A 17,150-nucleotide genomic window follows, 5' to 3' on the forward strand; every position below is an offset into this window, starting at 1 on the left:
TTTGCTCTCTGAAATTTTTTCATTGAGTGCCTACCATATTCTAGACACTATTTTAGGTGCTGGTGATATAACGTTAACGAGACAAAATGTGGAGTTTACATTTCAGTGCAAGAAACAAACAATAAAAACAAAAAACAAGCCAATAATGTTTTTACCATTTCAGGTAGTAAGAATGCTATAAAACACAAAAACAAAAACAGTAAGTAGAAACCAGAGTAAAGGGGTCCCTTATTTTAGATAGGGGAGTCAAAGAGAAGTTTTCTGAAGAGAAGATACTGGAAGAGAGTGAATAGCAGTGTGCCATAGGGATTCTTAGGTAAGAATCCAGACATAGAGAAAAGCAAGCTCAGAGCTACTCAAGTGGGAACATGTTTGTTTGCTTGAGGAATAACAGTCAGGTCAGTGTGGCTGGAGTCCAACAGGCAACAGAAAGTATGGTGGTGTAGCAAATGGGGTTGGAGAGATAGCAGGCCAGATCAAGCAGGGCTTACCTTGTAGGCCATCGAAAAGGCATTGCATTTTATCCTATATATTTTGGGAAGTAACTGCATGGCTCTGAGTAGCAGAGTGATAGGAACTGACTTACATTAATCTGGCTGCTATGTAGAAAGGGTCTATAAGCAAGGGAGAAAGTAAAAAGACTAGTTAAGAAACTAGTGGTGGTGACTTGGTATTAGCAGTACAGAGAGAAAGGTGATTTCTTTCAGGATGTATTTAGAAGAGGATTTGGTGATGGACTTGATGTGTGATGTAAGAGAAACAGGTCACAGGAGATTCTAAGGCTTGATCAACTGGGTTGACCATTTACTGTTCTGGAGAAAGACAGAGGAGTGATAGACTTGCGGAGGTAGAATCAAGGGTTTAGTTTGGCAAGTATTAAATTTGAGATACATATGGGACATCCCAGAGGAAATACTTAGTAAGTGGCATATGAATCTGGAGTTCAAAGGAAGAGGTCATCCTAAGATATAAATTCAGGACCCTTCAGTCATAAATGGTATGTAAAGCCATGAACCTGGGCTGTGATCCTCTAGAGAATGAGTACAGTGAAGAACAGAAGTCTGGACGGTGTTCCAAAATTTATAAACAGAAAAGGAGGGTCCAACAGAACATGGCATGAGATAGAATGGCCACTGAGATGGGATCTGAAGTTTCTTACCGAACTGAATAGATTCTGTATACGTTAATGATATTGGTTTTTCAGTTACTTACACTACAAATATTTTTCCCATTTTCCATCTACCTTTTGATTCAGTTTATTTTATTTTTGAGATATCTACTTACAAATAGTGGCGTAGTAAAATGCACCAGTCATTCCCACTGTGATTTTCCTCCATTACGTTTAAGATTAAAAAGTCTTCTAGTAACTAGAGGTCAGATAGACACTTGATGTTTGCCTGAGTATACTTTGATTTAGCTGGAATTTGTTGGTGGAATTTGTTTTGGTGTATGATAAGGTTATGGGTTGATACCTCTTCAAAAGATTCGTCAAGTTTCCCAACACCATTTATTAATTCTTCCCACTGATCTGTGATGTGCTCTTCACACACCACCTTGCGTTTAGTTGCATTTCAGTTTTAAGCTTTGAAATTAAAACAGAGCTGGTGAAAAGCCTTCCTTCCAGTCATCACAATGATATTTTGTACAAGAATCTCAATGTGCTCACCAGAAAATGCTAAAACAGAACTGATCTTTTGAGAGGAAAAATGCAAGGGCAGAAGGCTAAACAGAAGAAAGATAAAACATGAAGTGTGGGGGGGGGGCGGGAAGGAAAGGGTATATAGTTCATTTCTGTTTCTGGAACAAAAGGTAGACATCAAAAAAATGTAAAAAGATAACACATGTATACACACACACAACAAATATTTGTTGAGGAACTTCCTTATGCCTGACATTCTCCTCAGTGCTCTCAAGCGGTAAGACAACGTGCCTGCCTTCAGGAGGCTTAGATTTTAGTGTGGAAGTTGGGGAGTCAGGTGACACATGTAAATGAAGTCTACAGCTTCAGTGAGTTATGAACCCTATGAAAATGATACTGGGCAATGGGGTAGAGGGTTACTGAGAAGGAGAGAAAAAGAAAACAGGCAGGTCTGAGAGGCCTCTGTGAGATGACCTTTGGGCTGAGCCCCAAATCATGCAGAAGCAAGAAAACAGGAGGGAAGGAAAGGTGCAGAGCAAGTGCAAGCACGGGAGTTAAGACAAGGGGAGAGTGAAAGGAGAGGAGGTCACAGAAATAGAAAACGGGCCCAGGAAGAAGACTGGATTATCAATAGTAAGAGGTAGCCTTTGGAGGGGTTTACGTTGGGGTGTAATATAATCTTCTGTAAATTGAGAGTTCTTTGGCTGTTGTGTGGAAACTAATCTGGCGGTGCTGGGGTAGGGGAGGATAGGGGAGAGAAGAAGGGAATCTAGCTAGAAAAATCTTATATAAAGAAAGTACCTAAAATACCTTGTTCTTTTAAACATACCAAAACTAAATACTTGACATGACAGAGTAGGAATACAAGTGACTAGACTATTAAGATTCCTGAGGGCAGGGGTTTTATCTGGTTTGTTCCCTGAGTATCTCCAACACCTAGAATAACGAAAGTCTGGCGCGCAATAAAAATTGTTAAATTAAATGAACAAATGACTAAGGAGAATAGCCTTCTATTAGTGAAACAAGAATCAGATGAAACGAACAAAAAAGAGCTTCAGAGAAGAGCCTCATGGGCTATAGAGCCAGGGTCACAGTTATACGGTACATCAAAGTATGTGACAGATTTCAATCAAGAATGGGTAATTTAAAAATAACACAACACTAAAACAGGGGTCAGAACACAAGTTTAAATTTAGCTGCTCTCCCATAAACTTCTTCTCACCCCTTGGACTATGAGTTTCTATGTGGCAGGAATTATGTCTTCTTTTTAACTCTCCAAGTAAGAGCAGAACACATTATGTGTGTTTACTCCATAGATGTATATTTAGGTTGCTGGAATCCTACTGAAGAAAAGCTAGCACATAGGCAAAATGCTTACGGAAAAAAATTCGGACAACTTGGCAGCATTTATCATTACTAACATTTTAGTCTTCCAGAGTAAACTTTGAAATTACATTCTAATTTGAGATGGTTCTGGTTTGACAAGTTAACTCTTGAGACATCCGAGTACAGTATTATGAAAGAACAAAACTGTTCATCAACCCTTTATGCCAATGTTAATTTCTTTTAAAAGTAGAATTTTAATGTTTTTTTATTCCTACAGTGACCCTTAAAATTTCTATGTATGTAATCACAAATGCACACACAAGATGCATTTATAAGCATATTGTGTAGTTCTAAAGACAGTTGGGAAACCCAATTTTAATTTTGTTACTGAAATAATTTAAAAATATATTATAGAACTGCCTCTTTTCAATCAACAGCAAGGATCTGGAAAGAGATAAAGGCGCAATTTATTCAGGTTTATTAGTGTTAGAAAAATGAAGTTGCCTAACTTCAAATTATAACAAATACTCTTCTATTTTTCTTCTTACCACTGACATCAATGTATACATTTTCTCATGCCTTAAAAAAAACTCAGATGATTTATTTAATAAAGATGTCATTGCCCACTGCTATACTAAAATCTCTAAATTCATTGTCATAAAATGTGTAAAAATTCCTGAAAATCTCAGAGAATATCTTTGTGGCTTGTAACTTTCATCAGAGAAAGGGCACTTACCGGCTTTTATTCATGAGGTCTGCTCCCCGTGCTTTGTAATAATCTAAATTTGGATGAAACTGGTAAGTCACTGGTCTTGGATTTCTCTACAGAAAAAAGAAATTTAAATGTATAAAGCTATTTAAATTACACATTAAGACATAAAAGAACAAAGACAACTGTTTTTGTAGAAAGAATACATATGATAACAAAGTTCAACAGTTAGCATGCTTGGGTTTTGCTTTCATTGTTGAAGTTTACCTTAACTGATCTTAGTCGTGATTAAACACTGAAATTATCTTATAGATTTTATTTCTACCTGTCTCAAAGTTCACAAAGATTTATTTCTGTCATTAGATTTTTGTAAGCATACTTAATGTACTGTGTTATATTAGTTTCAGATGGACAATATAATGATTCAACAATTCTATACATTTCTCAGTACTCAAGATAAGTAAACTTATTTCTGGTGATTCTGATCACTTTGAATATGACTTTCCAAAATACAACTAGATAAAATTATGACAAAACTGAAAAATTATATGAGATGTAACACAAGAACAATCTAGGCCTAATGCCTGAGAGATACAAAGTGTTAAGAAAGCTGCCTTTTGGAGGAAGAGTAAAAAAAATCGCCGTTAGTTTTTGATAACCAGAATGCTAAACATGGCCACTAGATGGCGCACCGAGTCTTTCTTCTCCAAAAACGAATGTGTTATTTTAGAATTCAGCAATTCTTTTAAAGTTAGAAATTTCTATGTCATCTGTTCTTATTTACGAGTTTAACAAGTACCAAAGTAGTGGAAATATTAGCAGAGTACCATCAAAGTAGAAAATCAAACTGACCAATGCACATTTTCATACCAACAGCAATACGCTGGCCTTTCTGGCATTTGATATTATCCATAAACATTGCAAAAATGTCCTGAAATCATTAGGTCAGATTTGCCAATTTAAATATATTACCACCGTTTAATGTGTCCATTATTTAAATGTATCAAGTCCCTCACAGGCAAATAAAAATGAAATAAATTCTAGTTTATAAAACGGTTAGTATGTTAATATCAATTAAAACGAATACCATCTCTAAAATGTTAAATTACATATATTTTTCATTAAAAGGTTTGACAAAACTTATAAATAAGTGTGTTCCAGGGTTTACCTGAACTTATAATTCAGGTTAATGAGTAGGACTTTGAACTAGAGCATGCCTTGTCCTCTGAGAGCTCTATCTAGACATAGAAAGGCTTCATTTCATCTTAATAGAAAATTACCAATACACTTCGATATCAATCCTTGGAGCCATAATCCCAAGGCACTGATATACTTGTATGTAGGCAGGGGTGTATAATTGCTAAGGTTAAATAGTTTGAAATTCATCAAGCTAACAATCTGCATCTTAATGGCCATGATGGACCTTTTCTTTTTCTGCTGAAAAGAGAATATTTACACAGCTCAACCCTTTCATATCTCTTCCAAGTCAGCCCTAATCATCTGACAAAAATGACAATCCCTTGATTTAGCTCCAGCTACTACTCCACTGGTTTGGTATTCAACACAGTTCTACAATAATCAAATCTGAATTGCCTTGATGAAGAGGACTGATGCTTCCATGACTACCATACTATTAAGTCTAACAGTGCAACTTTTCTCTCTCTAGGAATTACACAGGTTTCCTCATGGTAGCTGATGACAACCTGGACCCAAGTATAATGGGAAAATAAAATAGAGGTTAAAGCTACTGGCAGATTGCCAGGGCATTCATGATTTATTTAAAAAAATAACTTTCGCAGGACTATCACTCATGACTCATTTTGCTCTTTAGATTCTCACTACCTGGAAATACATTTTGTTTTTGCGAATAAAAAGGCTTTTCTTCTTCTGACTCCCAACAACAAACTAATAAAAGATTATGTTACTTTTTGCTAGAAAACAATGAAATAAAGGATTGCATGGAGCAAGTTCTTGAAACATCTTCATAAAGAAATGACAAGCAATTCAAGACACGAAGTGCTGATGTATCTAAGCACTTAAAGCCATTATTAGGAATAATGATCTAACTTGAACATATGAATGAGGCTCAAGTATTGCTTTCACAGAGGCCTATTTAAATTCCTAGGAGACTTACTAGTATCAAAGCGAGAGGCAGTTTAAAGTATCTCTGTACTGGGATGAAAAAAAAAAAAAGAAAAAAAAAAGAATCAAAAGATCATGTTGAAAAACAGCATTTGAAATGTAAGAAAATAAAATCAGAGGTTATAGTTGAAAGTTATCGAACAGGATTTTATGAGAAGATGATGCTATTACTAAAACATAAATATGTCAACAGATAGATGATCCGGACTAGACTGTCCAACAGAAATACATCGTGGGTCACAAATGCAAGCTTCGTATGTGATTTAAAATTTTCTAGCAACCACATTAAAAAATAGGAACAAGTTTAATTAAATGTAGTATTTTATTTAATTCGCTATATCCAAAATGTTGTCATTGTAACATGTAATCAGTATAAAAATCATTGAGGTTTGTTACATTCTTCCTTTTGTACCGTCTTTGAACTCCACTATATATATCACACTTACAGCACATCTCAATTTGGACCAGCTATACTTCAAGTGCTCAATAGCCACATGTGGCTTGTGCCTATTGTAATGGACAGCACAGAACTAAATGTCTGACATACACATAAAAAAAATCGTGTAGCTACAAAAATCAACATGTATAGACATGAACCATAAAAAGGGCACAAACGCTGCTATACATTAAGAGTCAGTCCTGACAGCTCTTCAATCTACCTGTAATTCTTCTCTTTTAATTAAGTTCCTTTTGTCTCTTCTGAATAAGGTTTGAAAAAGTCAAGAAATGTTGGAATGATACCCTTCCGCACAGCTATTTACCAAAATGATAACAATGGTTTCCTTAGGGGCATCGGATTAAATGAGCATAATTCTAACTTTATGCAACTGAAACATTTTAAAAGTAAAGAGATACTCGCTTTTCATATTTAAAAGGATTTTTTTACAAATAAAATTTTATAGAAATATAACAGTTCTGATTTTTAATTTTTAAATATCTGGACTTTCCTCTAAAATATGAGCCAGTAGAATTGTGCATATATAAAGCTCTGTATGTAAGAAAGATTGGACTCCATGACAGTTATAATTTTTCATCGTGCAGGACATGTGATGTCAACAGCTTTAATAGTATGTCTTTGCACAGGCAGGAACAATTGCTAATTATTTTAAATGTATTTTCATACAGACAGGATTTTGACTATTATAGGCTTTTCCAAACCAATGTGTATTATACAAAAGAAACACACTCTTGGTGAATTTTTCTTTGGGCAAAAGATAGCAAAATGGTGATCATAACTGACATTGATTTGTGTACGAGGAATACCGATTACGTTCCGTTACCTGGGAAGTCTATATTAAATTATAGGTGAAGAGGCAGAAACCACAAATTCAGTTCACCCTGAGTTTACCATGCCTTTCCTAGACCAACCCGGATGGACTAGAGATAGATCTTCTACAAGATTGTAGCTAGTTAACTACCAAGTACCACTCACTCAATTCTTCTCTGTTAACAAGCTGTTGGAGCTCTTTTTAAAGCTTTCTCTTGAGCATTTTATTTTATTTCAATAGAAGAAGAATGCTGAAAATCCCACCCATTCTACAGACAGGCTGGGTTCTGGGAGGCATCTTAAAGCCTTGGGACAGATGACTTACAGAAGCAGAAACAAGTGACTTAGAAGGAAGTATATGCGAAAACCCAACCCAACCCAACCCATGCTGTACTTGTGAATTTCCAAAATGCTTTTGTTAATTTGGCATGATTACAAAATCAATTTACAAACAGTACTTAAAGGACAGCAATCAATGAATGTAAGGGCTGAAACTGATCGGAATCTATCTAACCTCTCCATTACAGTTAACTAACGTTCTACACTTGTGAGGTCTGTATTATATGCTAGTAAGCTGCTCCTTAATGTAATTTCAGGTAAAACAAATACCCTGTCCCTTACGGAGTATGACTTCTGACAGTGGACAACTCCCCTGTGCTCTAATCTATAATGGAAGTCACAGATCAGCACATCACCCTCCTCCCTCTGCCACTCTTCCCCCCATGAATATTTCAGTATTTTAAGTTGATGCTCACTTTGTGTGGTAGTATACAAATATTTAAATGTTAACCCACACTAAGTACAAGTAACCAAAAGATGCTACAGGAATAATTAACTACAAGATGCTACATGACAGTTTTCCTGTTCTCAGCCTGGTGAAATCAAACTCATCCAACAAAGGTCATTACAAATAGTACTTTCTAGATCGGTCCCTCAACTGAGCTCATCCTCATTTGAAGATGACTATCTCCGTTTGAATTGTTATATGGAGACTATAGAAGGAAAAGAGTGTAAAGTATTCCTCTCAGAACTTGGAACAACACAATGCCTTTCATAGGGCTGGCTATTTACAAACACACTAGAACCAAAAGGAGCAAAAGAAAAGCAATTGCAGTGACCCTTGTGATTCCACTTCTAATTCATGAATGTACCACTAGGAGTTAAAGTAGGGTAAACATAACCTCACTCATCTGCTTTAGAGGCACAGGCTGCCAGGCAGGGGAGACAAGGGATCAGCAGTCAGTGAGGCCCCTGCTCGGACCCCCTGCTCTGCCCACTAGCAGGGCCCCTGTGAGGAGCCAGTTACACTCTTAGCTGTAGTTCCCTCACTGCAAACTTGTGGTAAGATTCAAATGAGACGATGAACGCGAAGCGCACAGCCCAGTGCTGGGCACTCGAGAAAAACTCAATGAAATGGAAGCTATGGTTATCTTCTGGTAACACTGAACACTGACACACAGACTTTTAATTTGAGAGCAGATCTGACGGTTTGACAACTTAAAATTCATGATAACCGTAGGTAGAGAAAGTGGTGCTTTGTACTTCTGGAAATCACAAATAAATTTGGGTGGATTTTTATCAAACGTGTTTTTGAAAAGCAAAACGCGGGGCGCCTGGGTGGCTCAGTCGGTTAAGCGTCCGACTTCCGCTCAGGTCATGATCTCGCGGTCCGTGAGCTCAAGCCCCGCATCGGGCTCTGTGCTGACAGCTCAGAGCCTGGAGCCTGTTTCGGATTCTGTGTCTCCTTCTCTCTCCCCCGTTCATGCTCTGTCTCTCTCTGTCTCAAAAATAAATGTTAAAAAAAAATTAAAAAAAGTAAAAGCAAAACGCATATTTAGGAAAATCTCTCATGCATACTGGATCTCCTATGTGGGGAACGATGCTATTTTACTTCTCAGCATAAGAGTACATATATTTATAAATTTAAAAACATTGTAAAACCGTATTAATGCATAGTTGCTTACCAGCTTATAAGGTTGTAATAATTAAAGCGATCTCCTGCAATACGTCCAAATTATTATCACTTCTATAATTGATTGATCACAATTTTTACATTAAATTAAACTGATAAAGTTCCGGTAGCACTTGTTTAATAGAAAAGATTGACTTATATTTACAATATAATGTATGTTTGGCATGAAGAAAAGAAAATATTTGACAAATGAAGAATTACTTCGCTTTCACTCCCCTATTACCTTGCTACCAACTCTTAATTTTCAGCCAGATTAGAAAAGGGGAAAAAAATAAGAGCTCAGGAGGAGAAGCAGCACTGTAAAAATATGTCGAACATTTCTCTTTGATGAAAAATGAGACTCTTATTTTAGTGAATATGTTATTGCCTCAATGCTGGGGGAAAAGCAACCGTCATTAGAAAAACGAATTGCTCAGCTGTTTATAAGCAAAAAGCTCTGGGGGAATTTCTTAGGACCCCAAAGGCAAGGCATTACAGGGTTATGCAAACATATGTTGCAGGTGTTTTAGGGGAGACAGGTGGGCAAACCTCAGCCATGGAAGAGGAGTTAGTTTAGTAGGCTGTAAGTGAAACGAGATAACCCAAATGCTTCCAAGAACAGGGATGCCACGGCACCAGTGAACTGGAGCCGAAGAGCAAAAACTCCCCCTGAAATTATCCTGTTAGTGCCAAGCAAACAGAATTTTTCCCTTCTTGTAGTTTTATAGAAAACAAACACTGCCAATTACTTTTTTTTTTTTTTTTAACTAAAGGTATTTTAAACCTGGAACAAAGAACAGCCTGAAATAGTGATAATTACCCAAAAAAAGATAAGGATGAAGTATTGTTGCCTTTATTTAAACAAATATTCCTAAGGAGACAGTTTGTTGTAATATTCCCTCTTTGGTTCGCTAGGCAACATTAGATTTATCATAATTCTCCTAAAGCCTAAGATATTTCTATATTAAAATGCTAATTTTATCTTTTCTTTTGCCTGTAATTAAAGCTGGGGAAATTTGCGATCTGATATTCACTGATTGCTAGAGGGTCCACAAAGGTCTCACTATTTCTGTTTCTTATTGCCACATACTGCCCTCTTCATTAAAATTAGATACAGTAACACAGTGGATCAAAAAGGCAGACATTATGATCCTAAATGCTCACAAAATTCGCACTTAAGAAAAAATATATATAAAAATAAAATGAGCGGTATTATCTAGATACTGCTGTCAAACCTAGGCTTGCATTTTATTTCCTTCCCTGTCATTTATCCAAGAGTTCATTTTCTCTTTACATTAATTGTTATCGAGATAATACTCATCTTACTACACATATTTATGTATAAATAGTGTACTGAACCATACCTTCCTTACCTAAACCACTTTTCCTTTCTTTCTTTAAAACAATCCATATCATGAATTAAATGTCAAATACTTGGTAATAAAAAAAGCTCACAAAACATCAGATTTGCAAAAATAAAATCTAGGTTTTTTTGCACTATTACAAATCCAAAATGCATTCATCAAGTTAACGTAGATCTTCACCAAAAAAAGAAAATAAACCTTTGTGACAAGGTTATAAATTAGACTATTATTTCAATACCAGACAGAATTAAAGTGACCTCTCGTTTATATATTGATAATTCTGATGTGGTTTGATAGGAAATATGTATTATGAATACTAGGTATTAAGAAGCTTAGTGCAATTGACAGAAATATTCGGGTAGTTCTAATCTACGCATCTACGGATTAAAACCTAAAAAAAGAGAAAAATTTAAAGGCCTTCAAAAAGTTAAAAAAAAAGGGGGGAAGCAAAAAACCATTAATTGGGTAAAGACACAGACAAAACCTCTGAACCCATGCCAGCCTCATTTTACATACTGAATAAGCCCAATTCCCTGAAGTGACATCCCCATCTATACCCTGGCAAGCCGAGATCTCAGATGGCAGAGAAGCATTTTAAACCACCTGTGCGTTATGCTCGACTGTAGCTTCACACAATAAATAGACACCAAAAGAGAAATACAATTTTTTCCTTTTTTAAAATATATTTACATTTTTGAATTTAGCATGCGGAAAGATGCCAGATTAACATGCCCCCCAATATATATGCATGTGTATATATATATATATATATATATATGTGCATAGCAAAGTAGTTTAGGTCTACATGTTTTCTTTGTTACTAAAACTGGGCCTCAAAATATTACTTTTAAATAGTTGGTTAGCTCTTTTTAGCAGTACTGAACTCTTTACCTTTTTCTTTCCTTAAATGTGAGCAGAATGGGGGAGAAGTGTTACTTCAATGGTTTAAAGAAATATGGAAACCCATTTGTCTTTGCCCAAGAGTGGTTCCCAGCCTTCAATGATGTAAAAGAAAAAGGAAAGAGGTAATCTCAAAAAATATTCCTAAATATTCCAATTTGTGACTTAGAAGCTAAAATCTCTGCTAGAGAAATTATCATTGTAAAGTGTTATCTTAGGTATGTTACAGGAAGTTTAAACAAAGTATCATCAGAACAGAGGCAATTTAAAACTGGCTTTAGGGCTTTTGAACTCCCAAGAAGAAGTCTACATGATTCTATGGGAATGAGAACCCTGGTTTGAGAAATGTTGCTCCCATCTTCTTTTCCCTATCCTCTGCCCTTTCATTACCTGCTTTGCAATTGTCAAGGCAACCAAAACTAAAGACCTGCACACGGAGCCTGGTAAAAGGAAGCCTCACACAGCCACACTTCTTTGCAATTTGGGGGGTAGTTTCAATGATGAAACATCTTGAAATTAAAAACATTCATTTATTATATAAATCCACTCTCACGAAGGTCATTCACGTACACTGTATTTTTTGTGATGCTTCCTAGTGTAGCAATGAAGTATCAGTACTGAATTTTAAAAATGTCAAAATGAGGAAAGAAATCAGACAACAACCATAAATAACACCCAGACTAGTTATATTCTCCTGAGTAACAGCAATCCCTACTTAAGAAAGTATGTCAAGCGAGACCACAGAGACCGTCGAGAAGAGTTCCTATAGATGGACTTTTGCCTTTCTTGATTACTTTATTCAGGATTTCAGGTATCATTGTAAACAAAGAACACCGGTATCAGACATGAATTTCTCTTAAGAGCAGATAGTGTCATAAAATGTTTTCTTTTTAATCAATGACTTTGGATACATGTCAGTCTTAAAATCTTAAAACCACACCCCTTCCAATATCCAGTGATAATAACTAGCACATCAACTGCACGCTGCTCACACGGCCGGTCTATGCTAGGGGTCCTTAATCTTTTCTGTGCTGTGGACTACTCTGTTTTCTGGTGAAGACTTCAGCCCCCTTTTCAGAATAATGCTTTTAAATATATAAAATAAATAGGGTTATAAAGGAAACCAATTATGTTGAAATACAGTAATCAAAATATCGAACAAATCTATAACGTAGTGACATGCACTTTTATATTAATGTATTAAATAAGATATAGCGGCTGGCTAATCACTACTATAATTTAGAAGTAGTGATGAATGTAAATGGCATTTCAAGATATGCTCATCAACCGTAACGTGATACAAAATATCTGTGATTGCTACTAGTGAAAATGTTTCGGGTGCTGTCGCTACTAGTGCGGTTTGTTGTCTTTGTCCCTAGCTGAAGCAAATACTAAGTTTTAGTGAGGGCTTGGTGAAAATGAAGTGAAAAAATAAACCTTTCCTATCCAAGTTCTTAGAAGCCCCGAATTCCATCCACACACCTATTGGGGGCTTTTCTCAGAAACCTGAAAGGTGGCTTTGGGTAACAGCTTTCTTCTTGGGAAGGCAGGGTCTGAAGGACACCATTGGATTAGTTTATCAACCCTTTTCACTGTATAAATGTGTGCAGAGGCAATAGTCAAATATAAAACAACTGCTGTAGCACAGGCAGAGACCAATTAGGGCCAACTGGGAGCCAGGAGGAGATGTCTGGAGAGCTGCTGCTGGTGCCAGGCTGTAACCCCTCAAACACTGGATTTCTCTAACCACTGACATCAAAGTACTTCAATATTTTAACAACTGGCATAGCTGTATAGCACCAGGTGAATGCCAGCCTGGAGAGAAACACTATGTGGGAGTAGGGTTGTTCAGAAGTATGGGTTTCACCCTGGGTAGCATCTAGTACCTTATCTGAATGAATGAGAAGTGAGGCGACGTTGTGGGGGGCGGTGAGGGTGAGGAGGACGAGGAAATGCTTGACTACGGTGAAGCAAGAGGTCTACTTCTGGAGAGCCCACTCTTTCTGTGCTAGCTTCTCCGACTTCTTTAACTTCCCTATTGGTGTGGAGCAACTGAGAGCTCCCAGATTTACGGACGGGGTCTCCATAAGTGGGGCGGTCCACTCACCACTGTTTTGTTTTGTTTTGTTTTGTTTTGTTTTGTTTTGTTTTAGAGGCAGCTGAACTTTCTTTTAGTCCACAGCCATAAATGCTCCACAAAGATAACTTTCAGGACCTCATTTTTTTCCCGAAGAATCAAATCAGTTAGTTGGGGTCCAAGATACCCCTGGTTAGAACGGTGAAGCAGTGAGTGGAAACAGAGCTGCATACTTTGTTGTGATTCAGAAAGGAGAATGAGAAGGACTTAAGTAATCACCCATCTAGATTAAGAGGAATCTTTGGAGGCCATCCTTCTCCAGTAGTTATTCTATGTAGAAGCACAGAGCTCTTATTTCCTGGTGGACACTGTATTTAGAATACCCTTGAGAGATGACTTAAAGATGAAAAGGGGGGGGGAGTATAAAAAAGCAAAGTATAATTCTTTTTATGTAAATATTTTTTAAAAGAAATAGTTTGCATAAATTGACAAGAGGATCTTAAAATTCACGTGGGGATGCAAGTGACTCAGAATGGCAAAAAATATCTTTAAAAAGATTAAGCTGAGTACATGGACTCATAATTCTTGATTTTTGAAACTTACTACAAAGCTGCAGTAATCAAGACAGTGTGGTACTAGCATTGAGAACAAACAGATCCATGGAACAGAACTGAGAGTCCAGAAAGAACCCCTCACATTTATGGTTAATTAATTTTTGAAAGGGGGCAAGACAATTTGATGGGGGACAGAACAGTCTTCAAAAAGCACAACTGGATACCCACATGCAAAAGAATGAATATGGAAGCCTACCTCCCATCACACACAGCATTAGCTCAAAGTAGACCACAGACCTAAATGTAAGAGTTAAAACTATCAAACTCTCAGAAGAAAACACAGGAGTAAATCTTCATGATCTTGGGTTAGGCAATGATTTCTTAGCTATGGCACCAACACTCTCACCATTTGTTGGACCTCATCAACATTACGAACATTTGTACTTTAAAGGACACCATTAAGAAAGTGAAAAGATCCACAGATGAGAGAAAACATCTGCAAATCATGTATCAGAGTCGTGAATCCAGAGTATATAAAGAACTCTTACAATTCAGTAATAAAATGACAACACAATTAAAATGGGCAAAGGATCCAAAGAGACATTTGTCTAAAGAACATGTACAAATGGCCCATAAGCACATGCAAAGATGTTCAACATAATTAGTCATCGGGGAAATGTAAATAAAAACCAAAATGAGATACTATTTGATACCCATTAGAATCACTATAATAAAAAAGACAGAAATAGCAAGTGTTGGCAAGGGTGTGGAGAATTTGAGCCCTCATTTCCTTAACTTGTGTCATAGTACTCGATTCCCATACACCTATTATTGGGAGTTATCTCTATAACAGGCTTATGTATGGGGTTCATTTGATTTCCTCTTTATACTTAACTGCACTAAACTAAAAATAAAACTTAATCTCTTCAATGTTACTTAAGATACAAGATAAAAGGTATTTTATATCTTTCTCAGTTTAGTTTTTTTGTACTCATAGCACACATATAATAGGTTAAATAACATGCAGAACACTTCACAAGTCTGGCTGAAACTGTCATTCTTTTACCAAAAGTCTATCAAATGGTGTTATGCTTACTTTTCTTAGTGAGTCATTTTGACCTCTGGTAGGACTGGTTCTTTCCACACATGCCTTTGAAGATCTGGGAAAGTCATCTGGAAGCCTTAAATGGCACCAACTATAGGATTTCTCTACAAAACACACACTCACTCACTCACTCACTCACTCACTCACTCACTCACTTACTCACTCATGTGTAATCTTACAGATCTGGCAAAGTAACTCCTTGTGAATATACCCTCAATTTCAATCCTTTCTGTCCAATCCTTTTTATGTTCATCTTTCCACTATCACCTCTCCACACAAAGAGCCCTAAACCTCCATCTCTGGTATCATCATTTCAGACTGCCTCTTAGACAGAACCTTAGACCCAGAACATAAAAATCTGGGCCGAGCAAGTTCTATCAATATGCCTTCTCTATGACTCCTATGACAAAACCATACTGCTGCATGATCATGACCCTCCCTGTAGTTCAGACCATGTCTTATTTTTTGCCTTGAGTATTTCAAGTCTCTAGTCTGGTTTCCCAGTGATTCATACATATAATGTCACCAGAATTACCTTTCAAAAATTTAGGCCTGATTTTCTTTTACTACCTTCCTTGGTTCTGAATCAGGTCTCAAATGCAAATCAAATAAAGTTCCAATTTCTTAGTATGACATTCAAGGACCTCCGTGATCTGGGCCCTAAAATACTTCTCATATTATTCGCTATATATGCTACCTTTCACCCACAACTAACTATGGACATTTCCCATATCACCAGACTTCAGGTAAGCTGTCCCCTCAGGTTAGACTCGTCTACTCACTTGTTCTCCCCTTTCTGAAATCCTTCTCATTCTCAGCTCCAAATACCACCTCCTCATGAAGCCTTTTGTGAATTTCCACTTTACTCCAGTCTCTCCATTCTGACAGCATGCTGGTTTTAAGTTACTTTCGCATCTGTTTCATCTTGTGTTGCATTATGGTTAGTTGTGTGCATGTCTACCTTCCATGCAGAGTGTAAGTTCACTGAGGGCAGACCCCAGGTCCAGATCACCAATTGTATAGTATCTGCCTCCAGCAAAGTGTCTCGTACCCGGTATGTGCTCAATGGACTGGGTAAACCAAAGAGTTTGCCAGAGTCTGGCTTTTAAAGAAATAGCTGCAGAGGTGATAGGATACTACATATGGAAAACCGTAAAGACTCCACCAAAAGCTACTAGAACTGATAGATATATTCAGTAAGGTTACAGGATACAAAAACAACATACTGAAATCTGTTGCATTTCTATACGTGAATAATGAATCAGAAGAGAAATTAAGAAAGCAATCCCATTTACAAGTGCACCAAAAAGAATAAAATACCTAGGAATAAACTTAGCCATGGAGACGAAAGACCTTAGCCCCCTTTACATAAACTGTAAAACATTGATGAAGGAAACTGAAGATGACACAAACAAAAGGAAAGACATTCCATGCTCATGAATTGGGAGAACAAATATTGTTAAAATGTCCATACTACCTAAAGCAATCTACAGATTTAATGCAATCCATATCAAAATACTCATAGCATTTTACATAGAACTAGAACAAATAACCCTAAGACTTGTATGGAACGACAAGAGACCCTGAACAGACAAAGCAATCTTGAAAAAGAACAAAACTGGAGATACCACAAACCTAGATTTCAAGATCTACTACAAAGCTATACTAATCAAAGTAGAATGATACTGGCACAAAAACAGACACACAGATCAACAGAACAGGATAGAGAGCCCAGAAATAAATCCCTGAAGGAGTTTATACTAGAGGACGAGACAATCAAATAAGCACATATATTAACGTAGGACTGAGTCTGTGCTGAATGTTTAGAAAAGGAGGTATATGGTGCCATCAGATTGCGCAATAGGGGGGATATGATTTCTTCAGGGAAATCAGGGAGGACTGTGCACCACAGTGAGGAAAGAATGAACTTAACTGATTTTGTCATTCTTAGAGCTCTCGTCAGCTATTAAATTGTAACTTCTTTTTCTAGACTGTACTATTCAATGACTAATGATTTCTAGAACCCTCTCACTTTATCTGTATGTAGGTTACATAGAAAGCAATAGACAATTTTTTAAAAAATCAACAAATAGTATGCTGTACCATTAAGCTATTT

The 17,150-nt window shown here is 36.8% G+C and overlaps 1 protein-coding gene across 11 annotated transcripts in view; it reads right to left on the reverse strand.

The window, feature by feature from the left end:
* Positions 1–17,150, reverse strand: part of TBC1D5 (TBC1 domain family member 5) — a 548,599-nt gene that overhangs the window by 83,824 nt on the left and 447,625 nt on the right. For all 11 annotated transcript variants that reach the window (XM_043595489.1, XM_043595488.1, XM_043595478.1 and 8 more), the window contains one exon: positions 3,702–3,787. In XM_043595489.1, the coding sequence (XP_043451424.1) occupies positions 3,702–3,787 (86 nt within the window). The remainder of the gene's footprint in view (positions 1–3,701; positions 3,788–17,150) is intronic.

The sequence above is a fragment of the Prionailurus bengalensis genome, chromosome C2 (assembly GCF_016509475.1).
Source record: "Prionailurus bengalensis isolate Pbe53 chromosome C2, Fcat_Pben_1.1_paternal_pri, whole genome shotgun sequence".
Taxonomy (NCBI): Eukaryota; Metazoa; Chordata; class Mammalia; order Carnivora; family Felidae; genus Prionailurus; species Prionailurus bengalensis.